At 37.1% G+C, this 19,385-nt stretch overlaps 3 protein-coding genes and 1 non-coding gene across 8 annotated transcripts in view; 1 reads left to right on the forward strand and 3 right to left on the reverse strand.

The window, feature by feature from the left end:
• The window catches only part of LOC141772483 (uncharacterized), a 75,375-nt gene extending 65,514 nt beyond the window's left edge, over window positions 1-9,861 (reverse strand). For all 5 annotated transcript variants that reach the window (XM_074643496.1, XM_074643492.1, XM_074643488.1 and 2 more), the window contains exon 1: window positions 9,748-9,861. The gene's annotated coding sequence lies outside the window, so the exon portion shown is untranslated. The remainder of the gene's footprint in view (window positions 1-9,747) is intronic.
• ppdpfa (pancreatic progenitor cell differentiation and proliferation factor a) lies at window positions 6,897-9,249 on the reverse strand. Its single transcript, XM_074643513.1, has 5 exons — window positions 9,102-9,249; window positions 7,857-7,959; window positions 7,605-7,682; window positions 7,410-7,503; window positions 6,897-7,303 (listed from the first exon to the last, which is right to left on the reverse strand). Exons 2-5 carry the CDS (start codon window positions 7,909-7,911, stop codon window positions 7,171-7,173), a joined length of 360 nt encoding a protein of 119 aa, XP_074499614.1. The 5' UTR covers window positions 7,912-7,959; window positions 9,102-9,249; the 3' UTR covers window positions 6,897-7,170.
• A 176-nt stretch (window positions 9,862-10,037) lies between the features above and the next one.
• On the forward strand, window positions 10,038-10,109 carry trnae-cuc (transfer RNA glutamic acid (anticodon CUC)). Its single transcript has one exon. It is a non-coding gene; the product is annotated as a tRNA-Glu (tRNA).
• A 1,369-nt stretch (window positions 10,110-11,478) lies between these two features.
• LOC141772491 (tumor protein D54-like) lies at window positions 11,479-17,081 on the reverse strand. The gene is made up of 9 exons (XM_074643509.1): window positions 16,924-17,081; window positions 15,812-15,927; window positions 15,556-15,704; window positions 15,232-15,279; window positions 14,706-14,807; window positions 13,159-13,185; window positions 11,973-12,008; window positions 11,779-11,827; window positions 11,479-11,690 (listed from the first exon to the last, which is right to left on the reverse strand). Exons 1-9 carry the CDS (start codon window positions 16,934-16,936, stop codon window positions 11,619-11,621), a joined length of 612 nt encoding a protein of 203 aa, XP_074499610.1. The 5' UTR covers window positions 16,937-17,081; the 3' UTR covers window positions 11,479-11,618.
• Between the last annotated feature and the right edge of the window lie 2,304 nt (window positions 17,082-19,385).

The following is a 19,385-nucleotide window of genomic DNA, read 5'->3' on the forward strand; positions in this document are numbered from 1 at the left end:
AGTTCAAGTTTTTCAGCACATTTAGATTTATTTATTTTTTAGCAGTGAAGATGTTTATCCACGAGAGGGCAGCAGAAGGCAGTGGGAGAAAGTACTCCGAACCTTTCACCTCTCACATTATGTTGCAGCCTTATGCTAACATTGTTCGATTTTCCATCAATCTGAACTCAATGCCCCATAATGACAAAGCAGAAACAGGATTTAAGAATTGTTTTTTGCAAATTTATTTAAAAGACAAAACTGAAATATCACATTGACACAAGTTTGCTGCCACCAACACCATGCTTCCCCATTGGGATTGGGATGGTATATTGTGCGTGATGGTTATCCCTCTGGAAGTTTCTCCACACAGGATCTTGTTTGTCTGAACAGCCAGCTCTAGGAAGAGTCCTGGTTGTTTCTAGCAGAATTATGGAGGCCACTGTGCTCTTATGAACCTTCAATGCAGCAGATTTGTTTTGTCCCAGATCAGTGCTTCAACATAATCCTGTCTCTCCGGTTGTTTATCTCTGACCTGCATTGTCAGCTGTGTTATCTTATATAAACAGGTGTGTGTGCCTTTCCCAATCATGTCCAATCAGTTGAATTTCAATGGTGTCGATCAAGGTAAAGAAACATCTCAAAGATGATCAAGAGAAATGAGAGACACCTGAGCTCATTTTCAAGAGTCGTAGCAAAGGGTTATGTCAATTATGTCAAATATTTCAGTTTTTTCTTTTTAATAACTTTGCAAAAACTTCTAAAATTCCGTTTTTTCTTTGTCATTGTGGGGTATTGAGTGTTGATTGATGAGTGAAAAATGAATTTAAACAGTTTTAGCATAAGGCTGCAACATAACAAAATGTTAAAAAAGTGAAGGGGTCTGAAAACTTTCTGAATGCCCTGTATCCATACAAATACACACAACATGCAAGTATAGTGAAAGGGGAAACTATGCATGTATGGATTGAAAAAGTCATAAACTAAATAAACAATGCAGGTTATTGCTGAATAAGTGTTTCTATAGTTTTGCACCATTTAAACAATGTTAGCATACTGTTGTTTATATTGTTTACCATGTTCCCCATCTTAGTTTAGCGCATTAGCATGCTAACATATGCTAATTCACACTAAATAACACAATAAAACAGCTGGTCTGATGGTAAGGTCATTCATTTTGCAGATTTTGGGTCATAAAACAAACTCATGGATTACTGAAGTTACTATAATTCATCCTGAGGTGAACATGAAAACATGAAGTCAAATGTTTTGGCTCGCCTCATTTAAGTCTGGGAAGAGTTACAGCTGGCTTCACAAACACATTCTCCTGTGAGAAAACGGACGCTATGTTCCAGCAGACCAAAGATAATATTGTCACACGGTGAAAACACATCAGTAGTGACCTCATTATTCTCTTGTTTACATGTATCTACAGTATAACTTTTCCTAACTGTACAATTTCCGACACAGTTACAATGCTTGCTTGAAACATATTTTGAAAATACAGATTATAGTAAATTCTAATCACCAGTCATAGAAAAAGTAGCCTATTCAGGTCTTTTACTTTTGTAAAAATATACAACACTGTAAAAATACACAATTATAAGTAAAAGTCCTGCATTGAAAATGATATCATCATTTGCATTTAGAGTATCAAACATAAAACACAGAAAAATGACCCCTGTGAGTCTTATGTGATTATATATCATATTATTGGATCATTATTACTACTGGCTCCAGCTGTCAAATAAATGCAGTGGAGTAAAATACAATATTTCACAAAAGTGTAAAACAGCATGAAATGGAAACACTCAAGTCAGTACAAGTATCTCAAATGTTAACTTAAAGGGTAACTTCGGTATTTTTCAACCTGAACCACATTTTTCATATCTTTGTGTCTATGTGACAAATGGGGGCAACTATTTTTGAAATTAGTCCAGTATAGAGAGGTGAAGTCCCGCCCCTTCCAGTGGACGCCATGGGATCTTATTTTGGAAAAAATATGAGAGAGACAAACATTTTGATTCCACAATCTACTATAATTAAAATACCTACGTTAACAACGTAAGTACGGAAAACACATCACAAACTCCACTAATGTAACTTCAAAACTCAACAGCACGACACGAACACCGGCCACAAACACGTCTCCTGGTTGAAAGTCCTGTGTTTGTTATACATAAACTAAGTAAAATACGTACATAAAAAACATAAGTACAGAAAACATTCAGCAGTCTTTCTCACTATTTATTCTACGTCACTAGCTGTGAGCGTAGCATATTGCGTTTACATTGCAATCAGTACAGACTACATGGCATGAAATGACACGCCACAAACAACAAGGACGTTGTCATTGCACGCAAAATTACTTACAAATTGTTGTGCCAATTCATATGCCATTTGGTGAGACCGTCAAAAACAAATGTAATCCAGGAGAAAATATGTTCCCTCGAAATGTAACTGACAATGCAGATTCGTAATATGGGAAGGTATTTTTAGGAGACCAGGCTGGTAATTAGTTACATTCCCCCACTGCTACCCACTGTTTTTATTTAGTCAAAAGAGAAGCCATAGGGGATCACTAATCCAATCATTTGATCTTGTTCCAATTTCTGGAATAAATATTGTGCACACATTTATACTTGATAATTTAGTTTATAATAACCATTGTTAAACTTAATTTGCAGCTGTTAAACAGTTTATAAAACAAACCAGTTTTATAGTGATAACATTAACTAAAATCACATCAGCCCTTAAACAGTAACTGCACTTGCATTTATGATAACCTAACCAGTAAGACCTAAGCCAACCTTCAGATCAAATTCATTTGAAATCTGTTTTCCAGGATGTTTAAAAAAAAAAATTCCCAAACTTGATCCAGACAAGAAAGACAAATAAACAACTGTGGCCTGCAGAGATAATCGATCATAGTGAAACTTTGTGTTGACACTGAAGTCCCTGAGAGACACGTGAACACACACAAGCTCAGTGGTTCACGCTGTCTGCTCATGCTGCTGATCAAATACAGATCTAAAACAGGATGACACGTGAGCCCAGTCTGACAGTCTGAACCCCTTCACCCGATAAGACAAATATCAAGTGTGCTAATACTGAGAATAATGGTAGATGTTATCTTTGCTCTCCTCTTATCTGTGCAGTATGAACTTTTGTGGGAGTCTGGGGGTTGGACGCGTCCTGGGCAGCCCTGAGTCATAGTCATGACCCCGATGCCTTTGACCCAGATTCCCCATTTATCTTTGAGTCCATTCATGTGCAGGAACGCTGTCACCACTTTCCAGTGACTATAATTCCAGCAGATGGCGGTTTAAAAAAGACTCTAACCTGAGGATAGTGTTTCATTAAGCATCACAAAGAAATATGATTAAAGATAAATTTATATTCAGCTCCACTTTGTGAAGTCCAATCCTCGATACAAGCAACAAAAATCATTGCGGACTCTCAACATTCAAATACTGTGGTGGATTTTGCCATATATATTGTTGAATCATCAGCATACAACATTTTGCATTGTCTAAAGTTAATGGTCATTAATTAAAAGATATATATACTGTATATACAGCTCTGGAAAAAAATAAGAGACCACTTCAAAATGATCAGTTTCTCTGGTTTTACTATTTATTGATATGTGTTTGAGTAAAAGGAATTTTTTTGTTTTATTCTATAAACTACTGACAACATTTCTCCCAAATTCCAAATAAAAATGTTGTCATTTAGAGCATTTATTTGCAGAAAATGACAACTGGTCAAAATAACAAAAAAGATGCAGTGTTTTCAGAACTCGAATAATGCAAAGAAAACAAGTTCATATACATTTTTAAACAACACAATACTAATGTTTTAACTTAGGAAGAGTTCAGAAATCAATATCTGGTGGAATAACCTTGATTTACAATCACAGCTTTCATGCGTCTTGGCATGCTCCCCACCAGTCTTTCACATTGTTGTTGGGTGACTTTATGACAATCCTGGCGCAAAAATTCAAGCAGCTCGGCTTTGTTTGAGGGCTTGTGACCATCCATCTTCCTCTTGATCACATTCCAGAGGTTTTCAATGGGATTCAGGTCTGGAGATTGGGCTGGCCATGACAGGGTCCTGATCTGGTGGTCCTTCATCCACACCTTCACTGACCTGGCTGTGTGGCATGGAGCATTATCCTGCTGGAAAAAACACTCCTCAGAGTTGGGGAACATTGTCAGAGCACCAAAGAAGCAAAGAAGAGCCAGGCTGAGGTTTGCAAAAGACCATAAGGATTGGACCATAGAGGACTGGAGTAAGGTCATCTTCTCTGATGAGTCCAATGAGTCCAATTTTCAGCTTTGCCCAACACCTGGTCGTCTAATGGTTAGACGGAGACCTGGAGAGGCCTACAAGCCTCAGTGTCTCGCACCTACTGTAAAATTTGGCGGAGGATCGGTGATGATCTGGGGCTGCTTCAGCAAGGCTGGAATCGGACAGATTTGTCTTTGTGAAGGATGCATGAATCAAGCCAAAGTACAAACCTCAGCCCCTGGCAACAAACTGGGTTTCTCATGTGGCCCCCCAGGAAAAATAATTGCCCACCCCTGCTATATAATGTAGTTGTCTATGGTTATTTACAGACAACACTTAGCTTAATGTGACTCAATCAAATATGTAGAGATTTCTGGATAAGCAATATCTGGCCACTGTGTTGGAGAGGGGAAGACTGAAGGGACATGGCGGCGATCAACCTTAATTCATTAAGGTATCACGAACACTCAGGTTCAGGCAAGGTCGCATTAGACATGTGTATAAAACAAACGTTTGTATAACAAGAGAGGAATGCATGCAAATTTGTCAAAATTACAATCCAAACATACTTCAAATTGCATCGAAGTCGATGGGATCTTCGGTTTTCTATCCCGCAAAAGGGGGCGTTGCCTTGACTTTTTGCGAAGTACCCGTATGTGCCGCTCTGATGTATAGCAGGATTCGCAATTTAGCATGTAACATCGGTACAAAACGTGGCGGCGACAACAACAGGCATCTTTATGTCAAGTCATGTGACTGCAAGGCATCTATTGGTCAAATAACTGTCAAGGCAGAGAGTCATAGTCCTCATAATACTGTAACATTTCACTGATCTGTGATCAGTTAAATCAAATGGAGCAATAACATCAAGCACATTTAGCGTTAAAGCAGTTACTGATGAAAATCTTTCCCTATAGGTAACATAAGCACTTTCTATTGCATTTCTGCCTTTAGGTCCTTGCACTAAGTAACCTACCCTATTTCTGACTTTCCAAAAAAATCCGAAAAATAGAAGACGCCGAAGTAAATCCTCAACTCTGAAATAAAAAATAAAACAAATTGTAATTCAATCATATAAATCCTGCTTCTTCCTGCAGCATCACAAGCAACTTAGCTCATGTTTTTGTTTGTTTTTGACCCTTGATCTAGTGCTTTGTTTGTGGTTATTGCAACTGTGTTGTTTTGATATAGACAATCTGGGTCATTCGTCCTTCACTGTGTTCTGTGAACTTTGCACAGAGAAACCTGGAGGGACGTCTGAAGTCATAAAAAAAGACCTGCATGATGGGAGATTCCCGTGTCAGTTAGGTGACATGGGAGTGATGCTACTTGGCCGGGATCACAGGACACTTTTAGACCCAAGTGCTTCTCTGATACGTTGCCAGAAATAGTGCAGCTTTGGACGGCAGACAGGACAGATCATGCCCCTTTTAAATGGGTAAGAGGTCTGGAGACATGAATCATGTCTCTGGTCCTTTAAATGTCAAAACATTTGCCCTAGTATGTTGGTCTAAATGCTCCACATACAGTACTGGAACTGTTTGACCATCCTGTTTGAATGGAAAGGTTATCTTACAACAGAACTGGACTGTAACAGACTTTGATCAGTCTATTCTTAGTTGTCAGTTTGCACATTGCAAAATGTTCCCTTAGTATGACTAACGGAAAAGTCAATTCAGAGAATCAGTGCATGTATTGATCCTTCGAACAGTTAGCATTGCCCCATGTCTTCACAGTAATTAGAATATCTTTAAGGTCCAAAATGATAACATATTATATAAAGATTTGGTTTTACAAGGGATTTGCGGCACTGGGTTTAGAAACCTGGTCCTACTACAGTTATATTTGGTTAATATTTCATTAAGTTTTTTGCCACTTATAGTCCTTTCGGCACAGTGGTTAGTCCAGAAACTGTCAATGCAACATGTTGCATATGAGTAAAAACACACACAGACTGCAGGGGAGCTCTCTCCATGCAGCATTTGTAAAGTGAAAAGACTGAATCTTTTACAACAATATGCTAAGGCATTTAAAAAATGTCTTTTAAAACAATTCCAAGTGTAAGATTTAATAGCAGCAGGTAGACTGCTTTATTTTTATGCCGTGCAGTTATTCTGGAAGGGTGTGTGACAAACTCAGCAGCAGGTCGGTGCTGGCAGTGACTGACCAGTGACCTGCTTTCAGAAATATCTTGAATAAATGTTTAGGTCAGCTAACTTTGGCTGCTGTTTCCTAATTCATTTATACATTTGGAGAACCAAAAACACGAATGTATTTCAATGTAATTGTTTTATGTAAACCTTTAACCTTTGCTAAGCTGTTGACCCACATTAAAGCTAAGGTGCAGCATTATGTAAGCTGTATTAACAACTGCATTAATTGCTGCTAATCATATCACAGCTAAACAGATTAGGTGGGTAAATAGGCTGCTTGTGTTCCATGACAGAGTTATAAAACAGCTGCTCTGCTGTGTGGGTCACCTGAATGGAGGTGACAACATCACTGAAGATTTGAGGTTTATTATAATAAGGAAAACACAATAATATTAATAATAATACGTTTTTTTAGGCAACCAGTCAACAAAGGTGGATAATAGCTGTGTGGGATCAGTAAAAACACATTGCAAGTGCTGACTGTACGCATTTTATTTATTATTATTATCATCATCAACAGTGTAAAGTCACAAGAACAATAAAATGAAAAAACTTTTTACATACTTTTTTTTAAACTTTTGGTCATAATAAAAAATACTATACATGGGCAAAATGGAAAAAGCATTGACTAAAGGTAACAAACACCATCAACATCTCCATCTCCAGTGATTGGGCTATGGGATGGATGGCGAGCTGAGGGTGAGGGAGGTGTGAGGCAGGAAGGTGAGGCGCTGGCTGGGGATGAAGTCTAGGAGGAAGCAGGGGGAGGACTCGATGTTTCAGACTTTCCATTTTCACTGCTTTCACTGACTTGTCTGTTCAAAACCATTTCCCTGGCGATGCAGGTCACCTGGCCGTCAGCCACTGTGTAGGTTCCGTTCCTGCAACACAAAGAAAAGTTAGTTTAACCCTCCAAAAAAAAAATCACACTGTAACTGCACCTGATTAGCTTAAATTCAAGTTATGTTCATATATTATGACACTCACTTTTGAGTTTCAGATCCGTTCTGCATGCCGGGCTGGTTCTGTTTTGCAAAGAAAAATGAAGTCCACCAGTGACCAGAATCTTGTCTTGGAAGTCCTGCAAAAAGACATAATGAATTTTAGACAGGAGCTCAGTTTGGTGAAGGGAAACGTCACTTTTTTCACACTTTCAAAACTGAACATTGTTCTTGTGTGTACCTGGGTGGTGTGGAATGACCTCTCCTGTGTACTCAGCACTGCCACAGGAGCTGTTGCTGGAGTTGGACCCAAGGCGCCCTGGAATAACGAGATAAAGACACTTCCTTTTAGTAAAAAATATCTATATCTTATCAAAGGTGAAAACAGGCTTCCACGGGGAGAATAAAAATACTGCTGTCAGAATATGCAGAATGAAAAATAATCAAAGATGCCATATGCAATATAAATGCATATAAGCCACGTCTGACTCACTTCTATAGTAATCATGGGTGGCGATGAGGGAGCCAGTAGATGGAATTGCTGCCATTTTCTCAGACCTTAGTTGGAAAACCGCTCAAAGATGGAAAATGGAAACCTGGAGGAGTGACAAGAGGAAATTGCAGATATTATTAGGCTGGAGATAAAATGACAAAACTGATACTGTTGTATTTTCACCATTATTTATTTCCTTCATTTTTTATATCTTGAATTTTGTGCATATTGTTATACTGTTATCCCCAGATAACCCCAGTACATGGATACTACCTGGGGCTATAGAGACATGACATGAGAAAACATATCCGCAGTGACAGCATTCACAGAACAACATGTCACTCAGGACCGGTTTCAGGGAAGCTTTTGCTGCATGCATTCATGCCCTCTGTACTTCATTCCTGTCCACGTGCCTTCACTGCAGAGTGCTAAAGCAGAAACAGGTGCTTCCTAGAATCTGGTTACCCCATGACTCAAATAACCGGAGTGTGGGAGCGTGTCCACATGTCTAGATGAACTTAACTTAGTGCACGACCTGGCTGCATGGCCATGGAAGTTTCTGGCTAAAGATAATGCCAGTGCTCTTGCCACAGAGGGCATATTTGTATTGCTGGTAGACGTCCAAGCTGTGTTCAGCCAGGAAATTACAGTTGGCTCTACCTAATTTTTTTTATGCAAAAAAAAAAGCCCCAAAAAAAACTTTTTCAGATATTATTCACAGTGCAGCAACATGTGGTGATATTAGAACATGTCATACATATGTCAACATGTCATTTCATATTTCACATGTATTTCAGACTCTTAAAAGTATGTTAACAGCCTGGGAACCAGCTGAAGGCTGCGAAGCTTAACACCAGGTGAGCAGCAGATGGGTGGCGGATTTTAAGGAACAGACCAAACAAGTTTGCACTTCAAAGCCTACAGTAGATAAACACAGCAGCTGATGTATTTAAACGCTTACACAACAGCCAGAAGGCAGTTTTGCATGTTAACTAGTGTTTACTGCATGTACTTATAAAATGAATACATGCATTAGAGAGATAATCTACTATTTAAAAAAGGTCACCTGTGGATATAACAGGCAGGTATACCCTCACTAACGAACAGTATAAAAACATCCCAGCAGAAAAACTATCTTTTGTATTTTGTGATGAAGACAGGTGTTGTGAGACAATTGTGAGATAAAACATGTTTAAACACACAAAACTTTTGAATGTTACAAACCCTTAATTATGTTTGACTTACCTCAGAGATCAGGGTGCGGCTGTAAGGTGAAGGATGTCTTGCAGTAGAAGAGGTGCTAGTTGTTACAATGGCCCATTGGTGGATGAAATCTCTGTGTTGACCTCTCTTGGTCAAGTCGCTGCTGCTGACTGTGTCTCTGCTGATAGTCAGACCGGTTTATATAGGGGCTGGCCTCGGCGCGTGCTGCTGTGGCACGGGGCGGGGACTGTGGCGGCTCGAGGACACGGAGGAAACGTGTTGTTGTCCTGGTGACCGGTTAAGGACGGGACTCGGTGACGTCACACAAAATGAGGCTTTGGGAGGCTTTAATTAACCCACTGATGTCTAAAGACTGACTTTAACCATGACTCCGTGTTAGATATCAGCCAGCTAAAGTTAGATAGTTTAGTTTATAGGAGACAAACCGATACAGACACATAATAAAGTGACATTTAAATCAGCAACATGAATTCAGACCAGTAGGTTTTGGTGCGTTTAACGTTATTCTACCAGCAAACTTCTTCCCAAAGTTTCCCTTGCCAAGTCCTCCCTCTAATAGCTTTAGTTTACAGCTGCCCTCCTCTTTTACAAGATGTCTTTATACCACATTTACTATATTAAAACCTTACTTTATGTTTGCTGACTCATACTTGTGAGTTTTACTTACTTGGTCAGGAGTTCTTCTGAGTCTTTGCAGATGGGCTTTTGTCAGTTGGTCTGCTCATTTTTCAAAAACGTCTCCATAGCAATAGCTACATTGCAGGAGCAGAGCAGCTTGGTGGCATGCGCACAGGTTATCAGTCACTGACAGCTTGACTTGGTGAGTGGAGTTTTGATTGGCAGGCAATTAGAAAAATGGACAATTGGCAATAAGTCGATAAGTAATAAATTGATAATAAACTAACTGTCAGCTAGCCCTACCTTTAAGTTATGTGATAACATAACGTGTAGCATCTCTCCCTGGTGGTCTAGTGGTTAGGATTCGGCGCTCTCACCGCCGCGGCCCGGGTTCGATTCCCGGTCAGGGAACGAGTCTTTTTGTCTTGCTTATCCGTTGTGTTAAGCCAGTTCGGTTATAAACTGGAAAAAAAGTTCGGCTGCGTATGGATCTTCCACCGCTACTGAGGCTCCTGACGGTGTATTAAATGAATAAAGTGTAAAATAGCCAATATGTCTTGTTTGTTCCTTGTTACTGATCGAGAGTTCAATCATCCAATCCACCAAACAACTCACAACAAGAGTCAATACCAACAGGAGAATACACTGTTTACCATTGGCAGAGCATTTTGGCAATTTTTTCTTGGGTGCTACCCACATTATCAGCTGTGCTGCTCATCCCACAAATGCATGATCCTTACGAGTTGGACATCATTGTGAAGGTAAATAAACAGGCTTTCCAACGATGTAAAATACAATGCCAATTAGCTTTGTAACAACAGAGAAATAATCGACCAAACACAAGTTTCAGAACTTTTTTTCCCCAGTTTATTTCCTCACGACCTTCATTTTGACACGTGAAACACGTGTGTAAATAAATAACAATAATGGCTGCCACACTGCACTAAATGTTACAAGTGATTAAAATCAGTTTATAGAAATCTAGCTCTAATTTTGTTCTACTAAAGTCCCTCATAAGGCTTGGGAGATCTCTGCAATTTATTCTGGGAGTATTAGCTTTTGATTTCAATAAAAGTGGATTAAATGCTTTTATTTTATTTTATTGTTTTTAATTTTATTTGTTTACTTATGTATATTCTTTTTACTTATTTATCTATTTATTTTTTATATAATATGTTTTTCCTGTATCTATTCTACACTGGCTTATTTTATATTAATATTAGATTTGTTAAGTTTCTTTGTTTGAGAATGTTATTATTGGGGACGTTTGTGAATGTTTCAAAATGAACAAAAAAACAATAAATATAATATTGAAAAAAAAGTGGATTAAATGCAGTAGTGGGGACACTTGCATTGAGTTTCCATATCCTAAACAAAACTTTTTAAGCCTCTAGCGCCACCCAAAGGCTTGATATGGAATATGGCCACCACTGACAGCAGCCCAGGCTTTAGAAACATTTTTTCTCTTTAATTAAAAACACCAATTTAAGTAAATTTAAATTGACATGACCATCAACGACAAAAAAACACACACCATTCAATTGACTTTAATTGAAAAATCTTAAAGTACAAAAATACTTTTTGTTTGTCATATTCTATTTTGTAAATGCCACAATTAATGTCAATGAATAGAAAGAAGAAGATGGGTTTACAGCACTCACATGTCAAAATAGATAACTCATAGATTACATTTATGCAACATGCAGAAGAATAACATATTCACATATTAAAAGACTATTTTCACATTGAAGTTTAAAATAATTTTCCATTGCAAATGTAATACATTCTATTAGTCATGTTTTATTAATACAATAAATAACTGTGGACAAATGTACACAGAAAAAGGAGCAAAATAACATTATTTCATAACTTTTCAAGGTATGAAAAATAATTATTTGTGATATGTTCAAAGGATCCATTTCATGTGCGTGAGGATCTTCTTTCAAACCCAGAAGTGTCTCCGTTATTTGTCAGACCGCCACTCACCTTGTCCTGTGTGATCCAGACAGGAAACAAGTGATCAATACTGAATAATGTACACAGTAAGAGCAGTGTGTGACTGCTGTCTCCACAAACTCACCTTCACATTTCCGACCATTTCCTCAAAAGATTTGAATGTAGAGGAATGTCTACGGAGAAATGTGAAGACAAATTACACAGAACATATTTGACAATCTGCTTTTATTTGTACTAACTGAACTTGAACTCCATTTGTGTTTAAGCACACAAATACAGCAGAAGGCAGTAAATAAATAAATTGCAGTGATGTTTTACCTCATAGTCGGCACACTCATGGTGTGGCCCAGGGCGCTGGGTGTCACATTGGAGAGGCAGAAGAGAGAAGGGAGATTGAACATGTAAATGACAAGTAAAGCTTAAAAACATCATACAGAATCAGCAAAAGCATAAAAACACAAACCTTATAATTTGCTCAAAAGTGTATATATCTCTTTATTGGCCAAGTATGTGTATACATACAAGGAATTTGACTCCTGTTTTTCATTGCTCTAAATGCACTTAGAAATAGACATACAACTCAGAACAAGGACAACAAAGCTGAACAAGGTAAACATACACAGTTAACTATACTGTACATACAAGTTGGTGAAAAAAAATTAGAAATATATATAAAAACTCTCGTAGGGCCAAAATAGCAATTATTTTCATCACTATTTTTACTTTTACTTATTTTTTTATGATATTAAGAAGAGGAATTAAGAAGTACTAATCGAATTAAGTAGTATTAATCTTTCATTTGGGAGAAAATGCCCATCACAATTGACGTTTTGAGATGACTGAAGATATGAAACCCCAAACATACTTGATTTAAAAGGTTATAAAAGTGAGAAAAGCAGAAAACAGCAAATGTTTAGTATCTTTCCATCATATGGGACTTAATTAATCAATTACCAAAACCGACTATTCGATTAATCGACTTGGGACTTTGTGTTTCATGCAGTAGCAGTGGTGGAATGTAATTAAGTACATTTACTCAAGTACTGTACTTAAGCACAATTTTGAGGTACTTGTACTTTACTTGAGTTTTTCCATATTATTCTACTTTACTACAATTTCTAGCTACCTGGCAGTATATAAAGTAGTGGAAATAAGCTCCACCTTTACCAGCTTAAACATTAAAGTAATGAACACATTAATGCATCAATAATTATAATACAGTGATATAATATTTTGAAATGGGCCATTCTGCATAATGAGTCATTTTACTTTTGGTACTTTAGGTATACATTGATGCTAACACTACTTACACTTCAACACAGATGTTGAATGCAGGTCTTTTACTTGTAACAGAGTATTTTCACATTGTGATATTACTACTTTTACTTAAGTGAAAGATCAGAGTACTTCTTCCACAGCTGTACAAATATGAAACTTTACTCTACTTAAAATTTTACTCATGATCTGATTCAGCTCCACAACAATGATCTGAGTCCAGTCTTACCGTGGTGGGCCTGGAAGAGGCAGAGCTCTGTGGAAATAAAGACAGACACACAGATAACGTCAGACCAGCTTCTGTTTCCACATGACAACAACAGACTTATCAGCTACTGCTGTCGATGTCCAGATGTACTGGTGTGATTGGATTACGGTTGCTTACTGGCTAAACAAAAACACAAGACAGGAGGCCGTCGAAAACACTCATCCCTTGTGGACTTTATAAAATGTTGTCGTCCTTCACAGAGCATCATACTTAAGTACAATTTTGAGGTACTTGTACTTTACTTGAGTATTTCCATTTTATGCTACTTTATACTCATTTCAGAGGGAAATATTGTACTTTTTAGTCCATTTATTTTAAAGCTTTAGTTACTTTGCAGTTTCACATTAATCCAAAATATAATCAACAAATAAATTACGATGCATTTTTATAGATTAAAACTCCAGAATATAAAATTAACTCCACCTTTACCAGCGGCAACATAAAAATTATGCTTACACATAAATGCATCACAAATTATAATCCATTAAGATAATATGATTCTGAGACGGTACTTTAAGTACATTTTGATGCTAATATTTCTGTATTTTCTATTTTGTTCTATGGAATAAAATACATCAGAAAATATCCCACTTGTGAATTTTGATGGTTTTACATGTCTTAAAAAAGGTGGTTTGTTAACAAGTGGCCAAATGAGACTACTAAACGTCTTCACGCCAACACGTCCGCCTTTACAGCCTTGTTGCATATACTTGCGGCCATGTGACTGTTGTGTAGTTTGTTTATAGCCAAGATTATATTGCTGAACAAATCATGCAAGTATCATAAATGTTTGTTTGCCACAGAGCTTATTTTCTGCAATAATTCAAAACCCAATGGAAAAATCCCACTGGCTTTTTGTGGAGGGAACCAGGGCGATGCTAACTTCCTGGTTGGCCTACAAAAATACGTCATCCCTCCACCACTCTATAGAGGCTGTGACAATACTGTTCCTACACTGACAACTACAATATATTGAATCAGTGTTTTAGTTCTGGTTCTGACACAGTAGATCCAAGTAGAAAGAGAATCGAAATTTGAATAAATAGTAACAATTTGGAAAGTGCTTTCACATATTCTAGCATGGCATTTTCTGAAAGCCAAAACATGTTTTTTTATAATATTATGTCTTACAATATTTTTAAATGTATTAGTTTGAGATGATGTTTTCATTTAGAGTCTGCCAACCCTTAATTAGGACCTCAGTTTGCATTTTAAAGCATCCTTCTTTCATGTTGTCTATTTGTTGTGGCTCTCTGTTGGATTTCTGCTTGTCCATCTGCCTGGTTGAATTAGCCAACGGCAGCTTTTCCTACCAGGCACCTCAATGTTAGCTTCTGCACTGTTAACATGCAGAGGTTGGAGTTTTTATCATGATCTCGAGCTAATTTCTTGTGCTCATTTTGGCTTGTCAAGACTCATAAATTATCAATTTTTTTAAAGAAATAAAATGATTAAATTTTTTCTTTTCAGAAATTAGGAGACAGGAGCTGGGCCAATCCTGAGGGTACCTCATGTCTGCCAGTCTCCTGGTGATGGTCACGCCCATCTGGGACAGTGCAGACGATGTCACCTGGCCTGCATGAGAGAGACTCTCCCGTGTCCTCATATATCTAGTAGAAAAAAGTAGAAGTCAGGACCTGAAAGGAGGAAAGTCACAACACTGCCAACACTCATGCACAAAGGTATTAATTCACACTCACAACATAAATTAAGTAGTTAACAATAGGCTCCTATACGTCAGTGGCTACGGGCCATGTGGCTGCGGGCCACGTGGCTACGGTCCATGTGGCTACAGATGGTTGCTCACTCAAACAAACTCTTCAAACTGCTCCTTGTGCTAAGTCTGGCTGTAAGGCCATTAACGGAGCACCAATCCAATTTGACCTGAAAAATCCCATCACTTGTTTCTTAGAAGAGAATCCTCTTTAACATGTGAGCACAGGGCAAACCATTGGGAAACCCCTCTGCCATGAAATGCAGTACAAATGTTTTGTTTTTTTAGGATATGATGCAAACATGATGACCAACACTCACATGTTGGAGTGGCTGATGTCGTCCAAAGTGGCAGAGGCTGTGAGATATCTGAAACAAGACCAGCACATACACAAGTTGGCAGATTATTACCCGGACTTAAGACGGAGAGCACGGCAGTCATTAGTGTACTTTCCATGGTTATGTAACCATGTCACACTAAGACAATGCGTGGTAAATGCTCTGCCAGCGGAGGGGTTGGGTGTCTTAAGTCAGGTAAGACTATAGAGGTATGTAGTGGGGTTTTTAACCATCCAACAGAGCTTGCCTTACAGTGAAAATGGTAGTCTAACCATGTAGTGTTTATGAGGATGCCAGTGCACTTACGGGGCTGAGGTCTGGACGCCTTGCCAGCTTTTGGACAGGTTCTGTTTGATGTTACTGAGCGGGCTCATACCCAGCTGCCTCCTGATGTCTGCTGCATATTTTTCTCTGACCAAAAGTACCTCCCGCAAGCTCTGAATTTCATCCTCTATCTAGAAAAAACACAAAACAGTTAAATCAGTAGAGTGACAATTAGTGAGCAGATGATGTTAAACATATTTACTGTTTTGGGATTACTGGCCCAAAAGAGCTGCTTCACCTTTGCAAGTTCAATCTGTAGATTGTGTACGTCCTCCTCTGTTAGATCTGAGTCTAACCATCCATTTTCTGCTGTCCCTGTGGAGAAGCTCATGGATGATGGAGCCCCACCAAAACCTTACAAAGAAGCATGGTCGAATAAACACAAGATAGATTAAAAATATCAGATAGATAGCTAGCTAGATAGATAGATAGATAGATAGGTAGATAGAGAGTAAATAGATAGATAGTAAATACATAGGTAGATAGATAGATAGATAGATAGATAGATAGATAGATAGATAGATAGATAGATAGGTAGGTAGATAGAGAGTAAATAGATAGATAGTAAATACATAGGTAGATAGATAGATAGATAGATAGATAGATAGATAGATAGATAGATAGATAGATAGATAGATAGATAGATAGATAGATAGAGAGTAAATAGATAGATAGTAAATACATAGATAGATAGATAGATAGATAGTAAATATAGAGATAGATAGATATATAGATAGACAGATAGATAGTAAATATATATATATAGATAGATGACAGATAGATAGATAGATAGATAGATAGTATATACATAGATAGATAGATAGATAGATAGACAGTAAATAGATAGATAGATGATATATAGATAGTAAATAGGGACATTTATTAACATATAGTAGACCCTTAGTTTACAGTGTGTGGGTGAATAAATATGAATACAAACATACACTTTAAGAGAAGTTAATGGATGAAGTAGTCCCTAGAAAACCTTCCAAAGAGGCCTGGAGAAACATATTATATAACCTAGTTAGCTAACGAATAAATACTAGATAGATACCAACGCATATAACTGTTGCATACTTTTTACAGATATATTGTCGAATACATTGAAAACTACAGTGGTTAAACCAGTATACAGTAACAGGTTTCATATTTCATAACACCGTAAACACAGTCGGAGCTGTCCGTAGTGCTGAACCGCCCGGCTAACTGAAGCTAACTGATGCTAACAGCTAGCTATACTTGTTGCACACGGTGCACAAACACACTATAAACACGTCAGCCGAGGAATACAACGAACTGTCTATCTATAAAGCTGTCTGTCTATCTACAAGCAGTGTGAGACGGTGTTACCTGGTCGGTCCATCGCTGCCTCACTTTCAGCTCTGCAGCGTTGTTAGTACTTTAGCTATCAGCAGCCACCTGACACCATCCAGTCATCCAGTCTGCTCTGCTCAGAGAGACGAGCTGGAGGAGGAGGCAGAGACAGGAGGAGCACTGAGGCTGGTACTGGACTGATGCTGTTTACATGTGGGATGTTGTTGTGCAATACCGCAGTGTAAAAATACTCAGTTACAAGTATAAATCCTGTATTCATTAATCTTACTCAAGTAAAAGTACATGCGTATTAGCATCAAAATATACTTAGAAGTAAAAGTAGCATACTCATGCAGAATGGCCCATTTCAGAATAATACATATTAGACTATTAGCTGCTAAAGGTGAAACTAATTCTAACTTATTTTTATTCTTTTTCCCCCCAAACATAGCACAACAAACATAAAAAAACATAACACCGGTGCCATAATACAGAAAAATATTATATCTTACATTTAACATTTAATATGTACATACATAAAAACACACAAACACATCCCCTCCCACTCCCACACAGAGACAGGTCCAGCCTTTTTCCCACCCCTAGAGGTAAAGTTACAGAACAAACAATATAAAGATCATTTTAAAAATAATTTAATTAGTTAATTCTAACTTCTTTATATAGCCTACTGCTGGGTAGCTTCATCCATAATAATACATCATAATCTATTAGTTGATTTATATTTAGTAACTGTAAGTAATTGGTAATTAATGTTGTAGGCTACTTAAAGCATCAAAAGTAAAAGTACTCATTTTGCAGAATGGCACCTGTCAGTGTTTTAATATTATTATTATTATTATTATTATTATTAGCAGTAGTAGTAGTAGTAGTAGTAGAGGTAGTAGAGGTAGTAGTAGCAGTAGTAGTAGTAGTAACTGGTAGTAGTTTCATTATTATTATTTTCATTATTGATATTAATATTAATATTATTGAATCATTATTTTAAATGTATTTATATATAGGCAGTTGTATAAATTGTAGTTGGCCACTATTTCATATAGAATTTGGTACTGTAATCTATAATAAGGCATATTTTATGAACTAATCAATCAAATGTTCTGTATTCAAAATCTTAATCTGAAAGGTAACTATATCTGTAGATAAATGTAGTGGAGTAAAAAGTTTTTTCCTGAAATGTAGTGAAGTAGACCTAGAAGTATAAAATAGCAAAAAATTAAAATACTAAGGTAAAGTACAAGTACCTCAAAATTGTACTTAAGTACTCGAGTAAATGTACTTGGGTACATTCCACCATTGGTCATACATCCAAGATGATAAAAACAAGACCCAAAAATGTTTTGTAAGCATAAAATCTTACATCTATTCATATAGACTTAGGATCACAGTGGGGTAAGTTAGGGTCAACCCACTGAACTGGAAGTCAATGTAAAGCACCAGTGATGATGGTTATGCAATCTGTCCTTTTAACTGTAACTGCCCTAGCCTAATACTACAAGACAACTGGGCTTACAGTTGAAAGGAGGCAAATAAAATACAATTTGATTTTTTTTTTTCTTTAATGTGTGTAAATTCTCACTTATAAATCACAATAAATTGGTAGAATGCAAGACTTGTCTCCATCTGCTGGCAAAATGTGCCACCACACTGCAGAGTGTCCAGTCTCCTCTAGAGGCAAATGAACAAGCTTTTAGTTTACTGTGGTTATAGCATCATGATACAGAGATAAACAACAAAACAGCAGTAAATCAAAACAGCATGTCAATTTAGGATGGAGGTTTAAATATTAGTAATGTCCGTGCAACCCCATATTTGGTTTACTTACATTACTGTGTCATTATCAGTTGCATTCTAGATATATAAAAAAGAAAAAAATGAAAAGAAAATGCAGTATTATAAATTGGAATTGATGCAGCATAAATAGATATAAATCTAAACATTTTTAATTGGGAAAAGCGCTACATTTTGACCAATACAAGCTAATTTAGTTTAGTATTTGTATTGTATAACATCTTTACAGTATACTTTGCATTTCATTTTATGTCCAACTCACACATGTATTTATGTACAGTAAAAAAGTATCCCACTTTTTATTTGTTATTGTTTATAAGTATTGTATATTGTTGATATGTATTGTAGTTTTTTTGCACATGATTCAATTTGTATTGTATATTATTGTGCTTTGTTTCCTTGACTTTAATACCATCTATCTACCTATCCATGTGCATGTCATTTATCTTGTTGCATTTTTGTGTTTAACATAAGTCATTGTAGCCTTCATAAAACCAGCCAGTCAGATCTAAACCTTGTCCAAACTAAACAAACGGAGGGTCACAAGTCAAAATGTTCAGGAACATTTATTCAGGAACATTTATTCAACAACAGCAAATCAGATCAATGATCCACTTGTTTTCGTCCAGACACACAATTACCATGCTACAACATAAACGTTAAGGTTTATACTTTATATGGGCCAAGTG

Source organism: Sebastes fasciatus, chromosome 8 (genome assembly GCF_043250625.1).
Source record: "Sebastes fasciatus isolate fSebFas1 chromosome 8, fSebFas1.pri, whole genome shotgun sequence".
Classification (NCBI taxonomy): domain Eukaryota; kingdom Metazoa; phylum Chordata; class Actinopteri; order Perciformes; family Sebastidae; genus Sebastes; species Sebastes fasciatus.

Bases quoted from the DNA above. Each gene is read 5' to 3' on its own strand.
- ppdpfa (XM_074643513.1), bottom strand. From the start codon at position 7,911: ATGGCAGCAATTCCATCTACTGGCTCCCTCATCGCCACCCATGATTAC. The intron at 7,683-7,856 runs GTGAGTCAGACG...TCGTTATTCCAG, and splicing joins CACCCATGATTACTATAGAA to GGCGCCTTGGGTCCAACTCC. The intron at 7,304-7,409 runs GTGAGTGTCATA...TTTGTGTTGCAG, and splicing joins AACGGATCTGAAACTCAAAA to GAACGGAACCTACACAGTGG.
- LOC141772491 (XM_074643509.1), bottom strand. The intron at 14,808-15,231 runs GTGAGTGTTGGT...TTTTTCTACTAG, and splicing joins GACATCAGCCACTCCAACAT to ATATATGAGGACACGGGAGA. The intron at 12,009-13,158 runs GTAAGACTGGAC...TGTGACACCCAG, and splicing joins CCTCTTCCAGGCCCACCACG to CGCCCTGGGCCACACCATGA.